At 35.0% G+C, this 18,786-nt stretch overlaps 1 protein-coding gene across 1 annotated transcript; it reads right to left on the bottom strand.

The window, feature by feature from the left end:
- Positions 1 to 330: 330 nt before the first annotated feature.
- On the bottom strand, positions 331 to 16,352 carry LOC125860367 (probable plastid-lipid-associated protein 13, chloroplastic). Its single transcript, XM_049540306.1, has 7 exons — positions 16,096 to 16,352; positions 13,591 to 13,712; positions 13,429 to 13,512; positions 8,431 to 8,527; positions 2,004 to 2,220; positions 914 to 966; positions 331 to 517 (listed from the first exon to the last, which is right to left on the bottom strand). Exons 1-7 carry the CDS (start codon positions 16,318 to 16,320, stop codon positions 428 to 430), a joined length of 888 nt encoding a protein of 295 aa, XP_049396263.1. The 5' UTR covers positions 16,321 to 16,352; the 3' UTR covers positions 331 to 427.
- Positions 16,353 to 18,786: the final 2,434 nt, after the last annotated feature.

Genomic DNA, 18,786 nt, shown 5'->3' on the forward strand with positions numbered 1-18,786 from the left:
AGTACAATCTATCTATCAATAATTCTTTTCTCACTCCTTTCCAACTAGTCTGTCAAATATTATATCTTATAAAGATCAGCTAATTCAAATGAGTTAATCTGATCTGAGGTTGTAGTAACAAATGTTAGCCAAATCACAAAGAAAAAAAACCATACCAACGGACGATGGATATATTTAATATCAACTCTGACAACCACTTCTTTTGCCTCAAGAAGACTCGTTCACAAAACCATGGCAAGTTTTTACCAATTCTTTCCACAATGAGGTGAGCTCATGTTCGTTGCTCATCGATGTGGGGTGTTAAGCAGTGAGAAATTTTTTATATGCGAGATATTGCCAATGTATTATTTATGTTATGTTACATAGAAATGTGAAGTAATAGTAAAAACAAAGTCGGTTTTTTCATGCAAAATGTGCCTACAGTCACTTAACTCTCATATTCGGTTATATTTTGCGGATCAGGTCCTGCCTCCAACCTTGTTAGAACCTCAGGTTCTCCTGCAGTATTCCTTATGATCTGCACCCAACCAGCAGATTAGTAGAGCATGTTAAAAAAATCAAGGTTCAATTCATCGATCTAACTTTGGATCTTGTAATAGCAGCAATGCTTGATTCATAGTTTCTTTGCAAGCATTCGAAGGCACAACAATCTCAGCTCTATAATTAATAACTTACAACTTCTACAGAATTTAGAATCAATACCAATTTTCCTTTATGTTATATAATATATGAAGTTCAGAAAATCTATGTTATAAAAGTAATCTCAATATGAATCTAGTGAAAGCTAAAAGGTTACTTAAAACAATTTCCAGCACTTGTGTGAAGATATTGTGGTGCTATATACTAACGGTGTATGAAAAATAAAAGTAACGGTGCCTCTTAGAAAGAAAAAGAATATAGTGAGAGGACTCACCAGGATCTCGTCATCAAGGTAAGAAATCAGAATAAGTCTCTGGAAGGTCCCGCCTGATATCGTAACAGCCCAGAGTTAGAAGCAACATTAAATGCCTAAACAGTAGCAATATCATAAATCTTCAAGCTTCTATCTTTCTTATCTACTTTAGTTTCTTCTTTGTTTTTTAAGACATCAGGATATTTCCTAGGAACTAAAAACAAGAAGCCTTTGAGAAGCACAAGTAACCAAAATAGATGTAATATGGCAGTTCAAGCAACATTAATGTGCTGAAGTACAAACGAGTTCTCAAAAGGCAGAGGCTGATGCAAATGAGAATCTAAGCTGAATAAGATCAAAGAATCAAAATAACCTAAAACAAATCTTGCTTGAAGGACAGATCAGGCAGAAAATTAACTTCGAATTGCTCTTACCAATGCTAGATTTGAACATTTGAAGATTTGACACATTGAGAAGCTTCAAATAGCCAGCACATCATAGAGAATTCAAACAGAATTGACAGACATTTAAAGTGTTGAAAATTACCTCTGTTACTGCTAATTTGAATAATAAACAGTTTAGTTGCAGCAGTAGTCTACTGTATTTAAATTTGAATTTCTTTACGATAATTTAGGTTATTGAGATATTTGTTTCTTGTACTTCGTCTGTTGTATTACTTTTCTGTGGTATTATTCTTTTATTATCTATTATTTTTGTTACTATCTGTTGGTTCTTGTGCTGCCATTACTATCTGTTTTTTTTTTTTATTGAGCCGAGAGTCTATCGAAAACAACCTCTCTACCTTTGAGGTAGGGGTATGGTCTCCGTAGACTCTACCCTCCCCAGATCTCACTTTGTGATATTACACTAGGTATGTTGTAAATTATGCAGATTTTGTGTGTTTAATTTTAAGTCCTCCTGTGCTTAGTAAAATTATTGAGAGACCATTTAAAACCCTTTTTATGGCACTATCTTTTAAAAAGCCAACAAAGTGCTACTAGGTTATCATACTAGAAAAGAGTAAGTAAATATCTCAATACTTCAACAATATTTGTACACCATAGATACAATATATTTGCATCGAGTATGTTGAAAAATACTGAAATCTTACTAAGAGGAACTTTCATGCCACTGGACACAGCATCTCTAATGGGGACAGGAAGTTGTTGCAGAGTATTAAATGCCTGGCCAAAAGCACCTTTTAGTTGTTCAGGTACAGCTTCCTCATTGACCTTTGGAGATTCAAATGCCCCTTCAACATACTCTTCTTTCATACGAAGAGGCCCTTCAACACTATACTTGGTGGAGATGATAAATTTATTCTCAATCTGCATTTCACAAGAAAGTATTTTCACCTCTTCAGATACATGTGATCAGATATACTAATAAATTCATTAACATTTCACAACATCTCAACCAATAAATTGAAAGATGCAAGACCTTGAGTCCTTGTGTAAGACTCAATATCAAGAATACGACTCAACTGATATTGACCAGCCTAGAACTAATTACCAGCCTGAAGAAACAGTGGCCAAGGTGTAAGTGATTACGAGGCAACTGAGCATGAGCCTCTAAGTTTTAAACTGAGTATAAAACAAGAATCAACACATAATCAGGCCCAAATTCACGTTTGCTTCATTAAAATAAGAATATTAAGTAATGTTGACCCTACCTTATTAAAACACTTCTCATTTAGAGTTTCCGAAACAACGAGGTGATCTCTTCTTATTTTTCTAAGCATTGGTGAGCAGGAATTATCAGATACCTTCTGGTTGAAGGTAGTAGATACCAGGTGAAATAGTTGAGGTGGAACAAGCTAGCATTGTTACCGCAGTCATAAGAACAAATGCCTTTCATTTAGAGCTTATTAAGACCTAGCATTTTGTTCATCTTCTCCTCCTTATGATAATAATATCTGGTATTATTGATGTTGAATTTATTTTCCTTTCTTTTGAAAACTGTATGCAAGTCTAGAATTTGAGCTTGTAACTAAAATAACATTTTAAGTGTGGGCATACTAGGAGCAATAACATTGGGAATGAGAATGTCCGGGAAGAGGTGGGAGTGACCTCTATGGTGGACAAGATGAGGAAGGGAGACTAAGATGGTTTGGGCATATGAAGAGGAGATGTGAAGATGCCTAGTGAGGAGGTTGGATATAGTGGGTACGAGGAGAGGTAGAGGGTAGGCTGAAGAAGTATTGAGGAGATTGTGATTATACAGGACATGGCGCAGCTTTAGCTTGCCGAGGACATGACCTTGGATAGGAGGGTATGGATGTCGCAGATTAGGGTAGAAGGTTAGTAGGTAGTTGAGTGTTGTCTTGATTTTGTACGGAATTAGGTTTGGTGGTAGTCTGGGACACCATGTTTGTCATAGTAATAGTCTTATTCATGTAATTTCTTGCTTTTGTTATCTGTTACTATCTATTGTTTATTATGTTTAGGTGACAGCACTATTTTGTTAATGTTTATGCTCTGCACTCCTTTCCTATTAGTTGCCATGTTTTCTACAATGTTGTTTATCCTTTTCATTACTACTTTGTTCTACTTCACTTGATCCGTAGGGTCTTTCGGAAATAGCCTCTCTACCACCACGAGGTAGGGATAAGGTCTACCTACATACACTCTACCCTCCACAACCTCAATTTGTGGGATTTCACAAGGTATGTTATTGTTGTTGTGTTTTGAATTGCAATACTGCTATTGCAGCTATCTTGATACTTCATTGGCTGTGGAAATCTTTAGCTACACAAAATTCATAAAATTCTTAATTTAAATGAAGTCTGAGAACAGTTGATCTAAACACTGAAGAACAGAGACTTCTGTAAATTTGGAGATCGAATAAGCACGTATCTTGTTGTGAACCTAATTCCTAGTCAGTTAAGCTAAGCATATAATGGTAGTCCCCATAAAGCCAAGCTTTTCCTATATCATTCCCTTTCAGCTTTATTCCCCTAAGCTTTACTTTCTGCTGCAAAAGGATATTCAAGATACCAAACAGACATAGCCTTATAAAAATAAGGATTTTAAAAAGTGATACGTAAATGTAAAACTGTCACCACCTTGTTAGCCAGTTAATAGCCTCTGTGAGAAATATAGGAAAAGAATATTATTGAATTGTTGTTGTGTCTACATTATTACGTTAAGACCCTATTTTTTTTTTTTTGATAAAGGTAACATTTGTATATCAATCATCAGCTCAAAGCTGGTATCCAAAAATTTACATCATATCCTCCCTCCATACATGTGTGTCGGGTATAAACAAAAGATAAAGAAAAGAAAGAAGAAAAAAGAGAACTATCCCTTGATTCTCCTTTCACCTTTATAAGGACCCTAGAATGTCTACAATAGCCACAGGGTCATCTATATGCTCTGAACTACACCAATAGCAAAAAGTGATAATGCAGTTCATTTTAATCTTGTGCAGAGGGCTGCTCTTGTTATCAAAATTTCTAGAATTCCTTTCTTTCCATATGGTTCACCAAATAACAGCTGGGACAATTTTCCATCTACTCTTGTCTGTGCTGCCACTGCCCTCCATATTCCAGCTTTCTAGAGCCTGTCCTGTTCTCCCTGGAACAGTCCAACTTATACCTCTGAAGCTAGTAAACAAATTCCACAGCTGACCAACCACTTTACAATGTAAGACCAGATAATTAATTGTCTCTGCAACCTGCTCACAGAAACAGCATCTTGGGCACATTTGTATTCCCCTATTCATAAGATTCTCTTGTGTAAGTACAGCCACTTTCACCACCAACCAAGTAAAAACTACCACTTTATATGGTATTTTAACCTTCCATATAAGCTTCCAAGGCAGAAAGTTAACTTGGGATCCCATCTGATTTATATTTCTATATGCAGAACTAACAGTGAATAAACCTTTATTATGACATATCCATTTAAGAGTGTCTTCTCCTTCCTTGAATCGTAAGAACTGCTCAAGTGTTCCATAAAATTCAGCCAATCTTTCCACCTCCCAGTCTTGCATCAATCTTCTATAGGTAAGGTTCCATCCATGTTCAGACCAAAATCAAAGTGTCATCTGCATATTGCAGATGGGTGATTTCCAATCTAGTATTCACCTCTTTGACCACATTAAAACCAAACCCCTTATCCAATCATTCCTATGCACTGTTTTAATCATACTGTTCAGGCCTTCCATGACTAGCAAAAATAAGAAAGGTGAGAGTGGATCACCTTGTCTCAAGCCTCTGCTTGCCGGAAAGAAACCTTCAAGAGAACCATTTATTAGTAGTGAGAACTTGACAGTGCTAATGCAGAACCTTATCCATCTTATCCACTTCCTCCCAAAACCCATACTATGTAGAATTCCAAGCAAATACTCCCAGTTAACATGGTCATATGCCTTCTCTATGTCCAGTTTACACATTATGCCTGGGATTTTATCCTTCACTCTTGAGTCAAGACATTCATTTGCAATGAGAACAACATCAGTGATCTGTCTTCCTTTCAGAAAGGCCATTTGTTGAGAGTCAACCAGCTTTGGCATCACCTTCTTTAGCCTTTCTGTAAGAATTTTGGAAATTAGTTTAGACACTTCCAATCAGACTGATTGGTCTAAAATCTCTCAAATCTTTGACTCCATTCTTCTTTGGAACGAGTGCAATGTAAGTTGCATTAAGGCTCTTTTCAAAAACTTCCTGAGAATGGAAGTTCCGGATAGTAGCCATCACATCCCCCTTAAGAATCTCCCAACACTTCACAAAGAAGCCCATAGTATACCCATCTGGACCTGGTGCCTTGTCTATAGCACATGCCTTGAGCCCTTTCAGGACCTCATCTTCTTCAAAAGGTTTCTGTAAATCTTGTTGCTCCTCCCTGTTGATTACTGGACAGGGGTACATGTTGTAAGCAGGTCTCCAATTTTCAGTCTCACAGTACAACTTCTTATAAAATAAAACCACCTCCTTCTTGATATCTGTTGCTTCTGTTAGTTCATCACCTTCCACCACCAATTTATCAATGTAATTGGTTCTTTTGTGGGCATTTGCAATCCTCTGAAAGAATTTAGTGTTCTTGTCCCCTTGCTTAATCCACAATGTCCTTGAATAGACCCTATTTATAGACCCTAGAATACAATCTTTTCCAAAGTAGGATACTATTTACTATTCCTATTCCTTTTCTAAATAGGATTGTATAAAACTATTCCTATTCTAATAAGATTGTATAAACCTATTTCTATTCTAATAGGATTGTATAAACCTATTCATGTTCTAACACTCCCCCTCAAGCTAGTGCATACAATTCATGTAACTAGCTTGTTACAAATGTAATTAGTACGAGGACCGATGAGGGACTTGGTGAGATATCTGCAAGTTGATCAGTCGACTTCACAAAATTGACAGTCAATCTCAATGTGCTTAATCTTCTCGTGAACTACTGAATTTGGTGCATAATACCGATAAAACACAGAGTGATAAAATTAGAGTGTTGAATTTCCCAAACCAAACTTGCAAAGACTATTTCAGACCATAGAGTGACTCACATAATCGACATACAAGGCTACTAAACTCCCCCTGAACAACAAAGTGCTCAAAATCGAGTATAAATTATATGGATCGTGTTAGAATCAATAGATGAATCGATATTAAACAAGAAAGTCACCGAAAAATTGGCCGAAACATGCTCATACGCCAGAGTATTAGACTTGATGCTGAAAGTGGTCACAATCTAAGAAATAAAATTATATGGGTAGGGTCGGAATGATGACACGACCCAACTACAAAATATAAATTATATAGGAAAGGTCGGATTGATGACACGACCCTATTGAAAAAGAGAAATAATATGGGTAGGGTCGAAATGGAGCGACTCTACTGAAAAAGAGAAACTATATGGGTAGGGCCGGAATGATGACACAACCCTACGCAAATCAGATTTGAGTAGTCACAGGAAAGACTAATGGAACTATGCAAATCAAATCTAAGGAGTCACCGAAAGAGATACACGGTGCTATGCAACTCAGATATGAGAAAGTAGTTCGGAAAAATCCACGGTACTACACAAATTAAATATGAACAATAGTCCGAAGAGATGCACGGGGCTACGTAAATCAGATATGCAAAAAAAAGGTAGTCATTGGAAGGATGGCACGGTGCTACACAAATTATATATGAAAAAGTAGTCACTGGAAAGATGGCACGGTGCTACACAAACTAAATATAAAAGTAGTCACCGGAAAGATGGCTCGGTGCTACACAAATTAGATATAAGAAAGTAGTCACCGAATTGATGGCACAGTGCTACACAAATTAGATATGAGAAAATAGTCGCATGAAAGATACACGGTGACCCAACTTTTGCTAACATAATCATTGGCCAGACGGGCATCATATATGGGTAATAGCCACCCGCTAGCAGTGGAAGCTCTTTGATTTTCTACCAAGATCGTAGAGGCTCTAATACCATGTGAGAAATATAGGAAAAGAATATTATTGAATTGTTGTTGTGTCTATGTTATTACATTGAGACCCTATTTATAGACCCTAGAATACAATCTTTTACCAAGTAGGATACTCTTTACTATTCCTATTTCTATTTGTATTTTTGTTCCTATTCTAAATAGGATTGTATAAACTATTCCTATTCTAATAAGATTGTATAAACCTATTCCTATTCTAATAGGACTGTATAAACCTATTCATGTTCTAACATAATTACTAAGTTTCTGTTATTAAGCTGTTTTCTTATGTTTCAGTAAGTTGGTATTGTAATAATGTCAAAGTATCGAGCTATGCATCTAGCGCTTGTTATCTCGTCCCACCTATTTTTCTAGGTAACATGACCAAAACGTCACTTGCCGTCAATGTGTCTTTTGGTGTACCAATTATCAACCAAATGTGAGGCATTAAAGGAGGAAGAAAGCAAGATGTTTGGTGCTGACCAGTTATATCACATCATGGGAATTTGATTGACCACATAAGAGTAATAATCTCAATTTCTCTTAACTAATATAACAGTGATTAGCAACACATAACTCTGTGTTATTGATATAATCTCTGCATAACTAATATAACATTTAGTTTCCGGTACAAAGTACAAACTCTACATAACTAAGGCAGGATTCAGCTTGCACTATTAAGTACAAAAACGGAAAATTTGGTTATCAAAAAATAAAAAATACAAATGCGGCAAATTTATGCAGGAATCTATTTATAATCTTGTGAAGGAGATATCGTAGAATGGCAATTCTTTATTAGCAATACCTGGATAAAAAGTATCTAGGGATAAAACCGCTGTTGAAGTAGACAATCCTTATATTATTATTCATTGTATAACAGTCCATAGATTATTACTTACTGTGAGAAAATCACTACACTATGATTCACCGCATGACGATCTCTATGTTATTGCCCTGCATGACTAGTTTGTGAATCAAATGACTCTTGTTTGTAGATAACATAAACAATAGTATTGTTTTATTTCCAACTCTATAACTAGAAGAGGAAGATTACTTTCTACATACTAGAGCATGGGATGTACATATCAAATTTCCTGACAAAGATAAACTACCGAATTTAGTATTTTGACTTGTGCGGTAGCAGTTCCACATCCATCCTTGATCAGCACATCCAATTTTGATAAATTTGCCAACGTTGGAGGAATTCTCCTGCAACAGCATGTTTCCGGTAGAAATATTATAAACTGACATTCATCGAACTAAACTCAAAGCAAAACTACGATCATTCACCTCAATGTTAAGAAGATATCAACTGAAATTAGCATATTGACTAAAAGTGAACAAGCATGCATGCTCAGGCCTCTTAAGTAAGGTGCCTGTGAGAAATATATTATTGAATTATGTCTCTACTTGCACTATGCCCTATTTATAGACACTACATCGCAATCCTTATCCAATTAGGATTCCATATACTATTTCTATTCTTTTTCCTATTCTAATTTTAACACTCCCCTCAAGTTGGTGCATACAAGTCATATGTACCGACCTTGTTACAGTGTCACTAATACGAGGACTGGTGAGGGACTTGGTGAAGATATTTGCAAACTAATCACTCGACTTCACAAATTTTGTAACAATATCTCCCGAGATTGTCTTTTCTCTGACAAAGTGAGTCAATGTGCTTAGTCCTCTGATGAAATACCGGATTTGATGCGATATGAAGGGACATTTGGCTATCACACACAAGTTCCATCTGACCGATCTCTCCAAATTTTGGTTCTCTCAACAACTATTTAATCTAAATTAGCTCACAACTTGCTATAACCATTGCTCAATATTCTACTTTTGCACTAGATCAACCACACTTTGTTTCTTACTCTTCTAGGACACTCCTACTAAAACACAATATCCAGATATAGAAAATCTGTCAAAGGGTGATCCTGCCCAATCAACTTCTGTATATCCAATGATATGCTCATGGCCTCGATCCTCGAAGAGTAGTCTTCCGTGGGCATTAAAATTCCTTGTACTAAAATACTTTGCCATTTGGTCCTTTCATAGTTCATTCTCCATCTCCTCACAACATTCTTGTTGTTGTTTGAGGCTTCTTTCAGGACAAAACAAATCCACTCCATCACTTTTTTGTTGAGATTTATTCTTCTCATCATGTTTCTACTACGCTCCACCCAATCAAACCAGACTTCCTCGCCAGACTTGAAATGTCCATCTGGTAATATTGAATGACTTGAAACCGAATATTGAATGACTTGAAACCGGCGTGGGAATAAATCATATTTTCCTCCATGTCTGTGGAAGGGAACTGAGGTAAAGGGAGAGAGAAAGCTATCGTAGAAGGAGATAGCTGAGGGGAAGGATGAGGTTGGTAGTTCTCAGGCGACCTACCGAAAAGAGGGTACTCTCTCACCTAGAAAGTAGGAGAGAGAGAGTTTTGGGGAATTGTGCCTGAGAACATTTTTCAGGTCAGTTTTTGTTTCTCCATATTTATTCCTGAAATTGTAATTCAAGCTTTGGTTTCCCGTGAGGCGTGCTGTAAGGCTCGATGTATCTTAGTTAACTTATTGTGTTAAGAGTTGTTTCTATTTGGAAAGCACCATATATCTTTCACTTGTTGTCCAATTTTTTTACAGTAGTAGGGCCCAACGTGCATCGTACGTTCCCAAAACTAGTTCGGTTAAATAGGAGATAGCACAACTTAGCAGAGATTTGGGGGGGTTTGGCATCAGGAACTGTTGAAGTGGCTATGGAGATACAAAGGACAGGGACAAGCCTTATGGATGTTATTAAATGCAAATTTGGTGAGTCCAGCCCTTGGTGCAGCAATAAGAGCTCCAGTACCTATAGTGTTGGGGTATGGAGAACTATCAGAGCTTTGTAGCCCAAGTTAGAAGTGAACATGTAAGTTAAATTGGGAGATGATAGAATAATAATATTTTGGAGGGATGCTTGGAATGAACAGACTCTTCTAAAGGAATCCTTTCCTGATCTGTTTATCTTGTGCAATAATCCTGAGGCTACTATGAATTAATGTTGGACTCCACAAGGATGGAACTTATCCTTATATAATCCAGAGGGTGTTGTGAAAAGCGACAAAAAGCGCGCTTAAAGCGTGAAACGAGGCGAAGTGCAAGCACTGCGCTTTTATGCTCTGAAGAGAGGCGCTGCTAAAAAAGCGAGTGCTTCAGTAGGCGAAGTGAGAAGCGCACTTAAAGCAAAGATGACAAAAAGCGTGGTTAGGTTTTTTTTTTTTTTTTAAACTTCTGTATAACACACTTGTCTGCTGGGACTCAAAACATTTCCCTCTTCTTCTTCTTCTGTGGCCCAAACATCTCAACATCTGTTGCTGCAACTCAAATGATAAGTTCCTCCTCTCTTTTCATCTTCTTCTCTGGACTCTCTTCCAGGCTTTCAGCGACTACTTCTAGGGTTTTATTTCCCCTGTTATGCTCTGCTTTTTTGCTTATTTGGTTTTGTTGTTTGCATTTGCTTAATATGTTATGATTATGAGGATTATTGACTATCTTTTATTTACTTTTTAATTTAAGAACTGAAAGATTTGCTTAATATGTTATTTCTGTAGAGTTCTTGGTTATTTATATATGCAATTTAATATTTTTTATTTTTGTACTAAATAACGCTTTATTAGAAAAAACCGTGTGCTTCGCTTCACGCTTCAGTGAAGAAAGCCCTCGTTGCTTTTTTCCGCTTCTCGCTCTCCAAAACACTGCCTGGGGCTACTATGAATTAATGTTGGACTCCACAAGGATGGAACTTATCCTTTAGGAAGTAATTGAATGACTGGAAGGTGGATAGAGTGGCCAATTTTCTTAAAGGGATAGAGGATTCCAAAGGTACCACTTCTGATTCTGACATTTTTGAGGTGGAAACACAGTTAGGATGGGATATTAACCGTAAACAGGGCTTATAAAAAAGAAATGTTCAGCAAGCTAGAGACTGTCAAAAAGTGTGGAGGAATATTTGGAAAAACCTAGCATCAACTAAGGTAAAATGCTTTACATGGTTGGTAGCTAGGAGATATTGCTTGACACATGAAGTTTTGAAGAGAAAGGGGTTAAATATTGTATCCAGATACATACTATGCAGAGAAGCAGACAGACACCTATTTTTGCACTGCACATATACAACAGAGATATGGACTCAGTCTCACAACGACAAAGTGGACCATGCCTATGCAGATTGTAGATTTGTTGAGTTGTTGGATCAGAAGAGGAGGTAACAAGAGCCAGAAGAAATGGTGGAGGATAATTCTACATTGCATCAAGCGGACTATTTGGAGTGAGAGGAATAGTAGATACTTTAAAGATAGGTACAATTTCATTCAGAAAGTCAAATGGAATTGTCCTGTATTATTTTATTTTTGGTGTAAAGAGAAAGGTATAGAGGAATCAAAGCAGCTTGTAGATTTGTTAGGATTTTTGTAAGGAATACTTTTATTACTGTTTTCTCCTTTTTGAAAGTTTCCAACATGTCCTTAATGTTGAGGAATACCACATTACTAGTTTCAAAATAGAAACTTGTGTTTCACAAATTTTCTCCCCAAACACTCTAGAACCCCTTTAAAATTTGCATTGTGGATGCTACCAAGTGAGAAGGAAAGAACCACAATCTATAGAGGTCCAAAATTATTTTCTCCAAGAAAAAGATTCACTAAATATGAAAGATCTTTACTTTCAATTTTTGGGAAGGAACTTTCAACCAATTATGGTAAATGTATTGTCTTTCCTTCAAAAGAAAAATCATGCAAATACCTAGAAGAAAATAATGTACTAGAATAGTAAAAACCTAACTGAAGGGAAGAAATTGGCCCTCCATGAATGGGGGTTTAGTTTGGTCATTCGCCAAATTTCAAAATTCAATGTCATAAAATCAGTTGCATTCTTTAAAAAGGTTTGGACCTATTTTCTTATTCCCATACCTTTTCTTCCCAATCAGACTTTTTTTCCCAGTGAGAGCAAAGATTATTCCTTTACCTTTATCTAGTTTGGTGGACTAAAAGAGTGATTCATCTCGTCACTTTGTGGGGTTTTTTATTTTTTGGGGGAATAACCATAGTATCCGAACAAGCTTACACGTATCTCAACTATTTCACTGGGTACACTCATCTTCCCACTAATACAAGTAATATGAATAAATCTCCCATCTTGGCTTAACTTTCTAACTATTCATAGTACATTCACACAAAACAAATCATAAATTTTATTTTTATCTTAGATAGCCAGAAGATGGCTGACAAGCAATTTTGTTGATTTTATAAAGTGGTCCTGACAAGCAACTTTGTGGGCTAGCTGTGACTTCTAAGCTTAAAAACAAGTGCATGTAAAAACAAAAGTAATTCAAATATTTTGTGTCATCGGAAATGAAAGAAAGAAAATGAAAAGATAAAGGAAGGGCCCTCTAGTTGGATGAAAGAACCTAAAAGCATTTCTTTTAGCATTTTACTTTTTTTCCTTATGCAGGACACCTCAGAAAAAACTATTCTACCAATATCTGACTTCTTCTAGGAAATTATCAGGTTTAAAGATGGAAAAGATTCAAAGTTCTAAGCAAAAGCTCTGGCATAATTCTATCAAATTTCAGCCTCAGATAAAACTATTCTACCAATTTCTGACTTCTTCTAGGAAATTATCAGGTTCAAAATGGAAAAGATTCGAAATTCTAAGCAAAAGCTCTGGCATATAGCATAATTATATCAAATTTCAGTAGGCGCAATTTCCCCACTCAACTATCACTTAATTTGCCACTGGTGCAAAGGTATGGAAGGGAATGATTAGATGTTTAAACATTCAGCATGCACTTTAGATAATGGAAGGCAACCATCATACCTATGGTTCAAACTTTCTTCTCTAAATTGTTAGTCTTCAAGAAATGGTCTCCATTTGATCTCCAGTATGACAATTGTTTATTAGTAGCACAATGCAGGTTTCAGAAAAAGGATAAACTACTCCACGTACAATTGATTCATTATTTGCACAACTACTTCATTTTGTTTACTTAGTTCATACACTAATGAGTGTATGTAAGTTGGAATAGGAAAAATAAAAGTGAATGTTATCCCAAAAAATAGAACTTACCCAAACAAAAATTTGGCAAAAAGAAGAACTGGGCTACCAGCTCCAAACCACTCAAAATTCCATCGTCCTTCCAAATTGGGAGACCTGGGAAATGAAACCACCAATGAGTACCTTGTCAAGAATCTTGAAAATTAAGTTTGTTGGTAAGATTTAACACCTTACGTTGAGGGACGAGGCGTCGGATTGAGCTTCTCGAGACTAATGATCCTCTCATTCACATCAATGCATTGTACATCTGTTGTCTTCCCAGTGACCAATGCTTCAAATCCACCTGCATCTTTGAACTATAACAGAGTAATTAATTTCTTTTAGTGCTTAAGGGACACAAAGAAAGAACAGATGTGCGATTTCTTGAAAATAACCATTGCAATATCATCAATAATATTGTTCTCTAAACCTCCCGGCCCCACCAAGTTAACCCTCCTGCAGACCTGCACAACTTTGTATCTCCCGTGACACTCTTTCCACCATTCCCTGAGCCTTTTCTTAAATTGGAATGGGATATATAAGAACATTTAGTTTACCCAAGGCCGATTCTTTGATGAGTTAATCATAGAGAAACAATGAAAGAAATTAAACAAAGGAAAATTATGAATTGCAGGAAAAATGTAAAGAGACAAGAGTATATATAATACCCACCTTATTTTATGTGAACCTGTACATGAAATTTATAAAAGAAAAGAGTTATGGAACATGTGGCCTTAATAAACATGTCATGACATCTATGTGGCTACAAAATCATGTTATTTAGGGTAAATGAGAAGTTTAAAGTTAAATGTGTGTGTTTTTTGAAACTGGTAACGACTATATATATATATTTTTATATATCAAAAGCTGCACCATGACGGTGCAAAAAGACTTTACAACCCAACCAAGCTTAGGCTACTGCTTCACAAGAATCATATCATATCAACTAGTGGTTCAGCCTCCTTAGCATAGCTTTCTTTACACCAAAAATAAAACAAAAGTATATAGTTCATCTTGATTTTCTCCACAAAATTGTATTTTTCTTTCAAAAGCTCTATAGTTCCTCTCCTTCTAAATGGTCTAACCATATGCAAGCAGGGACAAGTTTCCACTAATTTTTCAGACTAACTGCCCCATCATTCTGGTTCCAACATTTCAGTAAATCAGCACTCGTTGCTGGCATTGATCATCTGATTCCTACCATGTTCAAGAATAGTTGCCATAATTGTCCAGTAACAAGACAATGAATGAATAGGTGACTATTATTTTCCCAAGCAGCTCCGCACAAAAAGCATCTAGAACACAGTTGGAATCCCCTTCTTTGAAGTTTATCCTGTGTGAGGCAAGCATTTCTTGCTACTAGCCAAGAAAAGCATACCACCTTAAAAGGAGCCTTCATCTTCCAAATGGATCTCCATGGCCACTGATTAGTTGACTGTCTGTGCCTAATCAGAATGCTATAAGCTGAGTTAACAGAATTAGTTCCTTTACCGGTGGGCTTCCATATAAGTGAGTCTTCAATATCTTTGAACCCTTGGAATGATTTCAAGGTTTTGAAAAATTCAACAACTCTTTCCAGCTCCCAATCATGCAGTAGCCTTCTAACAGTAAATTCCATCGTTGTACTCCTTTTGCTGATTCCAGAATAATGTCTGGCATAGTGGCAATGCTAAAGAATTCAGGGAAGACTTCCTTTAGAGGTCCATGCCCAAGTCAATTATCACCCCAAAAAAGAATTTTCCTTCCATTGCCCACTCTTAAACTAATTTTTTCAGCCATCAAAGACCAAAGGGATCTGATTGCTTTCCAAACTCCTACACCATGGGGGCTCACAACCACCTTTGAACACCACTGGTCATCTTGACCATACTTGTCATGAATGACATTTCTCCATAAAAATAGAAAGATGTCATTCTTTTTTAACATACTAAAAAAAGAAATAAAGTAAGAGAATAGATCTCTTCTGTCAGTCTACACCACCATTCCTGATTTTTCTTTTAGTTCTTTTGTTTATGTACTGTTGTGAATTCTATCATTTAAGTCGATCAAAAAGAATGGGCCATTAAATAAGAAGTAGATATGAAAATAATCTACAAGTGGCACAGAGAATGTCCATGAGAATCCCAAAAGATACCTATGATTACCTAGTACAAGTTGGATTTACAAACTACTCTTAAATTAAAACAAGCAACTCAAACATAAACATAACAACTGTTAAGAATATAGACCTTAAGCGTAATTCAATTCAAAAAGTTAGCTCACGAGGTGAGGAATGCCTTCCCCCAAAAACATTTAAGTAGACAACAACTCATCCACATAACTAATGCGAGACACTCTAACACTCCCCTCACATGTAGGGCTGGATATCTAAAGCGTGGACAACAGAACATGGGGGCCAACATTGAGTAAACCAAAAGCGCAGGGATGACTCTGGCAATAATACAATGTTAAGAAAATGAACTCAAAACCATGTTGTGAGACACCAACAAGTACAGGGGGTGAAGAATCTAGGTATATTCCCAAAATTAATGTGAAAAGATGAAACACAACAACCCAAAGTTGTACAAGGCAAATGTTGATGAAATTGTGAACATTTCCACAATTCTAATGAGTTAGTTAAACTAAATAGGTAAACCATGGACTCTTGTATTGGTACATACAAAAAAAAACAAATTGGAGTAAAAAGAGATAAGAACTGACTGCAAGAAGCAGAGACTCCTTAGCTGAAAGCCTTTCCATTTCCTTAGCAAAAGTAGAAGAAGCCCCTTGTACTGTCTTCTCAACCATAGCTCTACAGACCCTCAACGTCTTTCTTGCATTTCTTCTTCTCCCTCCTCGGAAAATGGCGATAGGAGTAGAAGGGGATGTATAGCTCGGACGCCGGCAAGAAAATGGTGGTACCAAATTTTGAAGTGAAGTAGCCATTAGAATGTGGTTGTGCTGGAATCTTGTTCTCAACAGTCATATACCTCTATTTCTTTTTTACTGCTTTTGTCCAAGGGTATTGTTGGAAAATCAAAAATTGAACATTGGTCCCACCTCTTGCCTTTTTCATATAAATCTTCAATTTTTAGTATCTTCATTTGATTTGTTGTTGTGATATAATAGGCAACAGTTAGGTGCTTGAGTTGTTTGTTTTATGGTCATGCTTGTTTAGGCATTAAGGGGTTGTTGGGTTGGTTACGAGAAATATTATACATGTATTATGATTTATATAAGTAATAATACTTTATATCCCAATTTATTTTTCTTTTTAGTTTAGTTAAATGAAAAGGACATATTTTTATATTTAGTATTTCCTCTGTATCAATTTATATAATTTACTTTCGTTTTTAGTCAATTCCAAAAAGAATGACACATTTTTATATTTACTAACAATTTAACTTTAAAATACTCATTTCATCCTTATGGGATGAAATAATTTATCGTCAAACAAACATCTTTCACTTAATTTATACCACAAGTTTCAAAAGTTTTTCTTTCTTTCTTAAACTTTGTGTCAAGTCAAACTAACTTATATAAAATGGGACGGACGAAGAAATAATTTAAAAAACCTATAGTCACGCCATATCTATGATTTATTTTAGACCACAAGTTTCAAAAAATTTTCTTTCTTTCTTAAACTTTGTGTCAAGTCAAATTAACTTACATAAAATGGGACGGAGGAAGTAATAATTTAAAAAACTTATAGTCACGCCATATCTATAATTTATTTTAGACCACAAGTTTCAAAAGTGTTTCTTTGTTTCTTAAACTCTATGTCAAGTCAAACTAAGTCATATAAACTGTGACAGAGGGAGTACCATGTTTGGTAGTTGGTTAGGACTGCTATGGATAATAAGAAATACGGTAAGAAACATACAAGCAGAAAATTAAGAAAGATAAGAAGAAAATTAAACAAATTATATCCGGAATATAAATAACTTAATATCACAAAAACTGATAACGAAAAATTAAATCAATTAATAGATAATATATCTAAAATAGAATATAAATATATTAAATATTTAAAAATACAATGAATAGCAAAAATAACGAATATAGACAAAAACTTAATGAAATAATCATAGCAAAAAGACAAGAATTAGAACATAGGCAAAATAGACTTAATAGTAATATATTTGCAGGAATTTGTCACAAATCTATAATAGCACAAAGAAAGACTATTTTATATCTAGAAATACAAATAAATAACTTAAAATATAAACTACAACATAATTTATAAATGAATAAAGAAGAATACGCAATAGATGAAAAAACATACGAAAATTATGACGGATTAAAAATAAAAATAATATTTTCTAATCTAGGAAGAAGATATAGGAAAATAGGTGACAATATAAGTTTAATGTTAGAAAAAGAAATGGTAAAACTAGAAGATAGTTTAACTGCTATGATAAGAATAACAAAAGAAAATGAAGAAATAGATAGAAAAACAGAAATTGAAAAAATAAAACAACAAGCAAAAAAGGAAGTACAACAATTAGAAGAAGTAAAAAATACTAAAATAATAGAGCTAGAAAAAGAGCTAGCAATATTAAAAGAAATGTATGAAATTAAACAAAAAGAAAAAGAACAAAAAACAAAATTAGCAAATGAGATAATTAAATTTAAAGAAAAATTGCAATTACAAGATGAATTAGAAGAAAAAGAAGAAAATAACCAAGATAATCTACCCGAAATAAGAGTTGATGAAATAAACGATGATGATCTAGAACAACATTCGGAAACAAGTGAAACATATACGGAACTTTTAGCAAATATAGATAATACAAAGAATTTAGAAGTAAATGCAGAAGACGTAGACATGGACGAAAAACCTAGCACATCAGGAGTAAAAAACCCAAAAAATTTTAATCCAAAATATTATAATAAAAATTATGAACAATATAATAAAGAAAAAACTACATGGGATAAAAGATTAAATAAAAAATGGACGCCTAAACCAATAACTGGACAACATGAATTTTTAGATTTAGACTGTGTAGCAGACATAAATAAAACAATCCAATTATGGGTAGGATACATATCAAAACAATTAATAGATAACAAGATAGTAATAGCAGAGGCACCAGGATACATAGAAAGAACAATTATAGGAACAGTAAAATTATGGCTACAAAATTTAACAAATGAAAGCTTAACAACTTTAAGAAATAATAAAAAATTTGATGGTGAAATAGCCACTACAACCATGGAAATATTATATAAATACGAAATAGCTATAAGAAATGAATTTAGTAGTATGACAACAGAGGTAGAAGAACAAAATAAAGAAAAAATCATAAATCGGAATCTAATGACAAAATTAGCAATATGTAATATGTGTTACATAGATGAATATACATGTGCATTTAGAGAATACTATTATAAAGGAACATATAGCATAGA

The sequence above is a fragment of the Solanum stenotomum genome, chromosome 3 (assembly GCF_019186545.1).
Source record: "Solanum stenotomum isolate F172 chromosome 3, ASM1918654v1, whole genome shotgun sequence".
Taxonomy (NCBI): Eukaryota; Viridiplantae; Streptophyta; class Magnoliopsida; order Solanales; family Solanaceae; genus Solanum; species Solanum stenotomum.

Coding starts and splice junctions, on each gene's coding strand:
- LOC125860367 (XM_049540306.1), bottom strand. CDS start 16,320: ATGGCTACTTCACTTCAAAATTTGGTACCACCATTTTCTTGCCGGCGT. Junction 13,513..13,590: donor CCGACGCCTCGTCCCTCAAC/GTAAGGTGTTAA, acceptor TTCATTTCCCAG/GTCTCCCAATTTGGAAGGAC. Junction 8,528..13,428: donor TTTGCCAAATTTTTGTTTGG/GTAAGTTCTATT, acceptor ATGCTGTTGCAG/GAGAATTCCTCCAACGTTGG.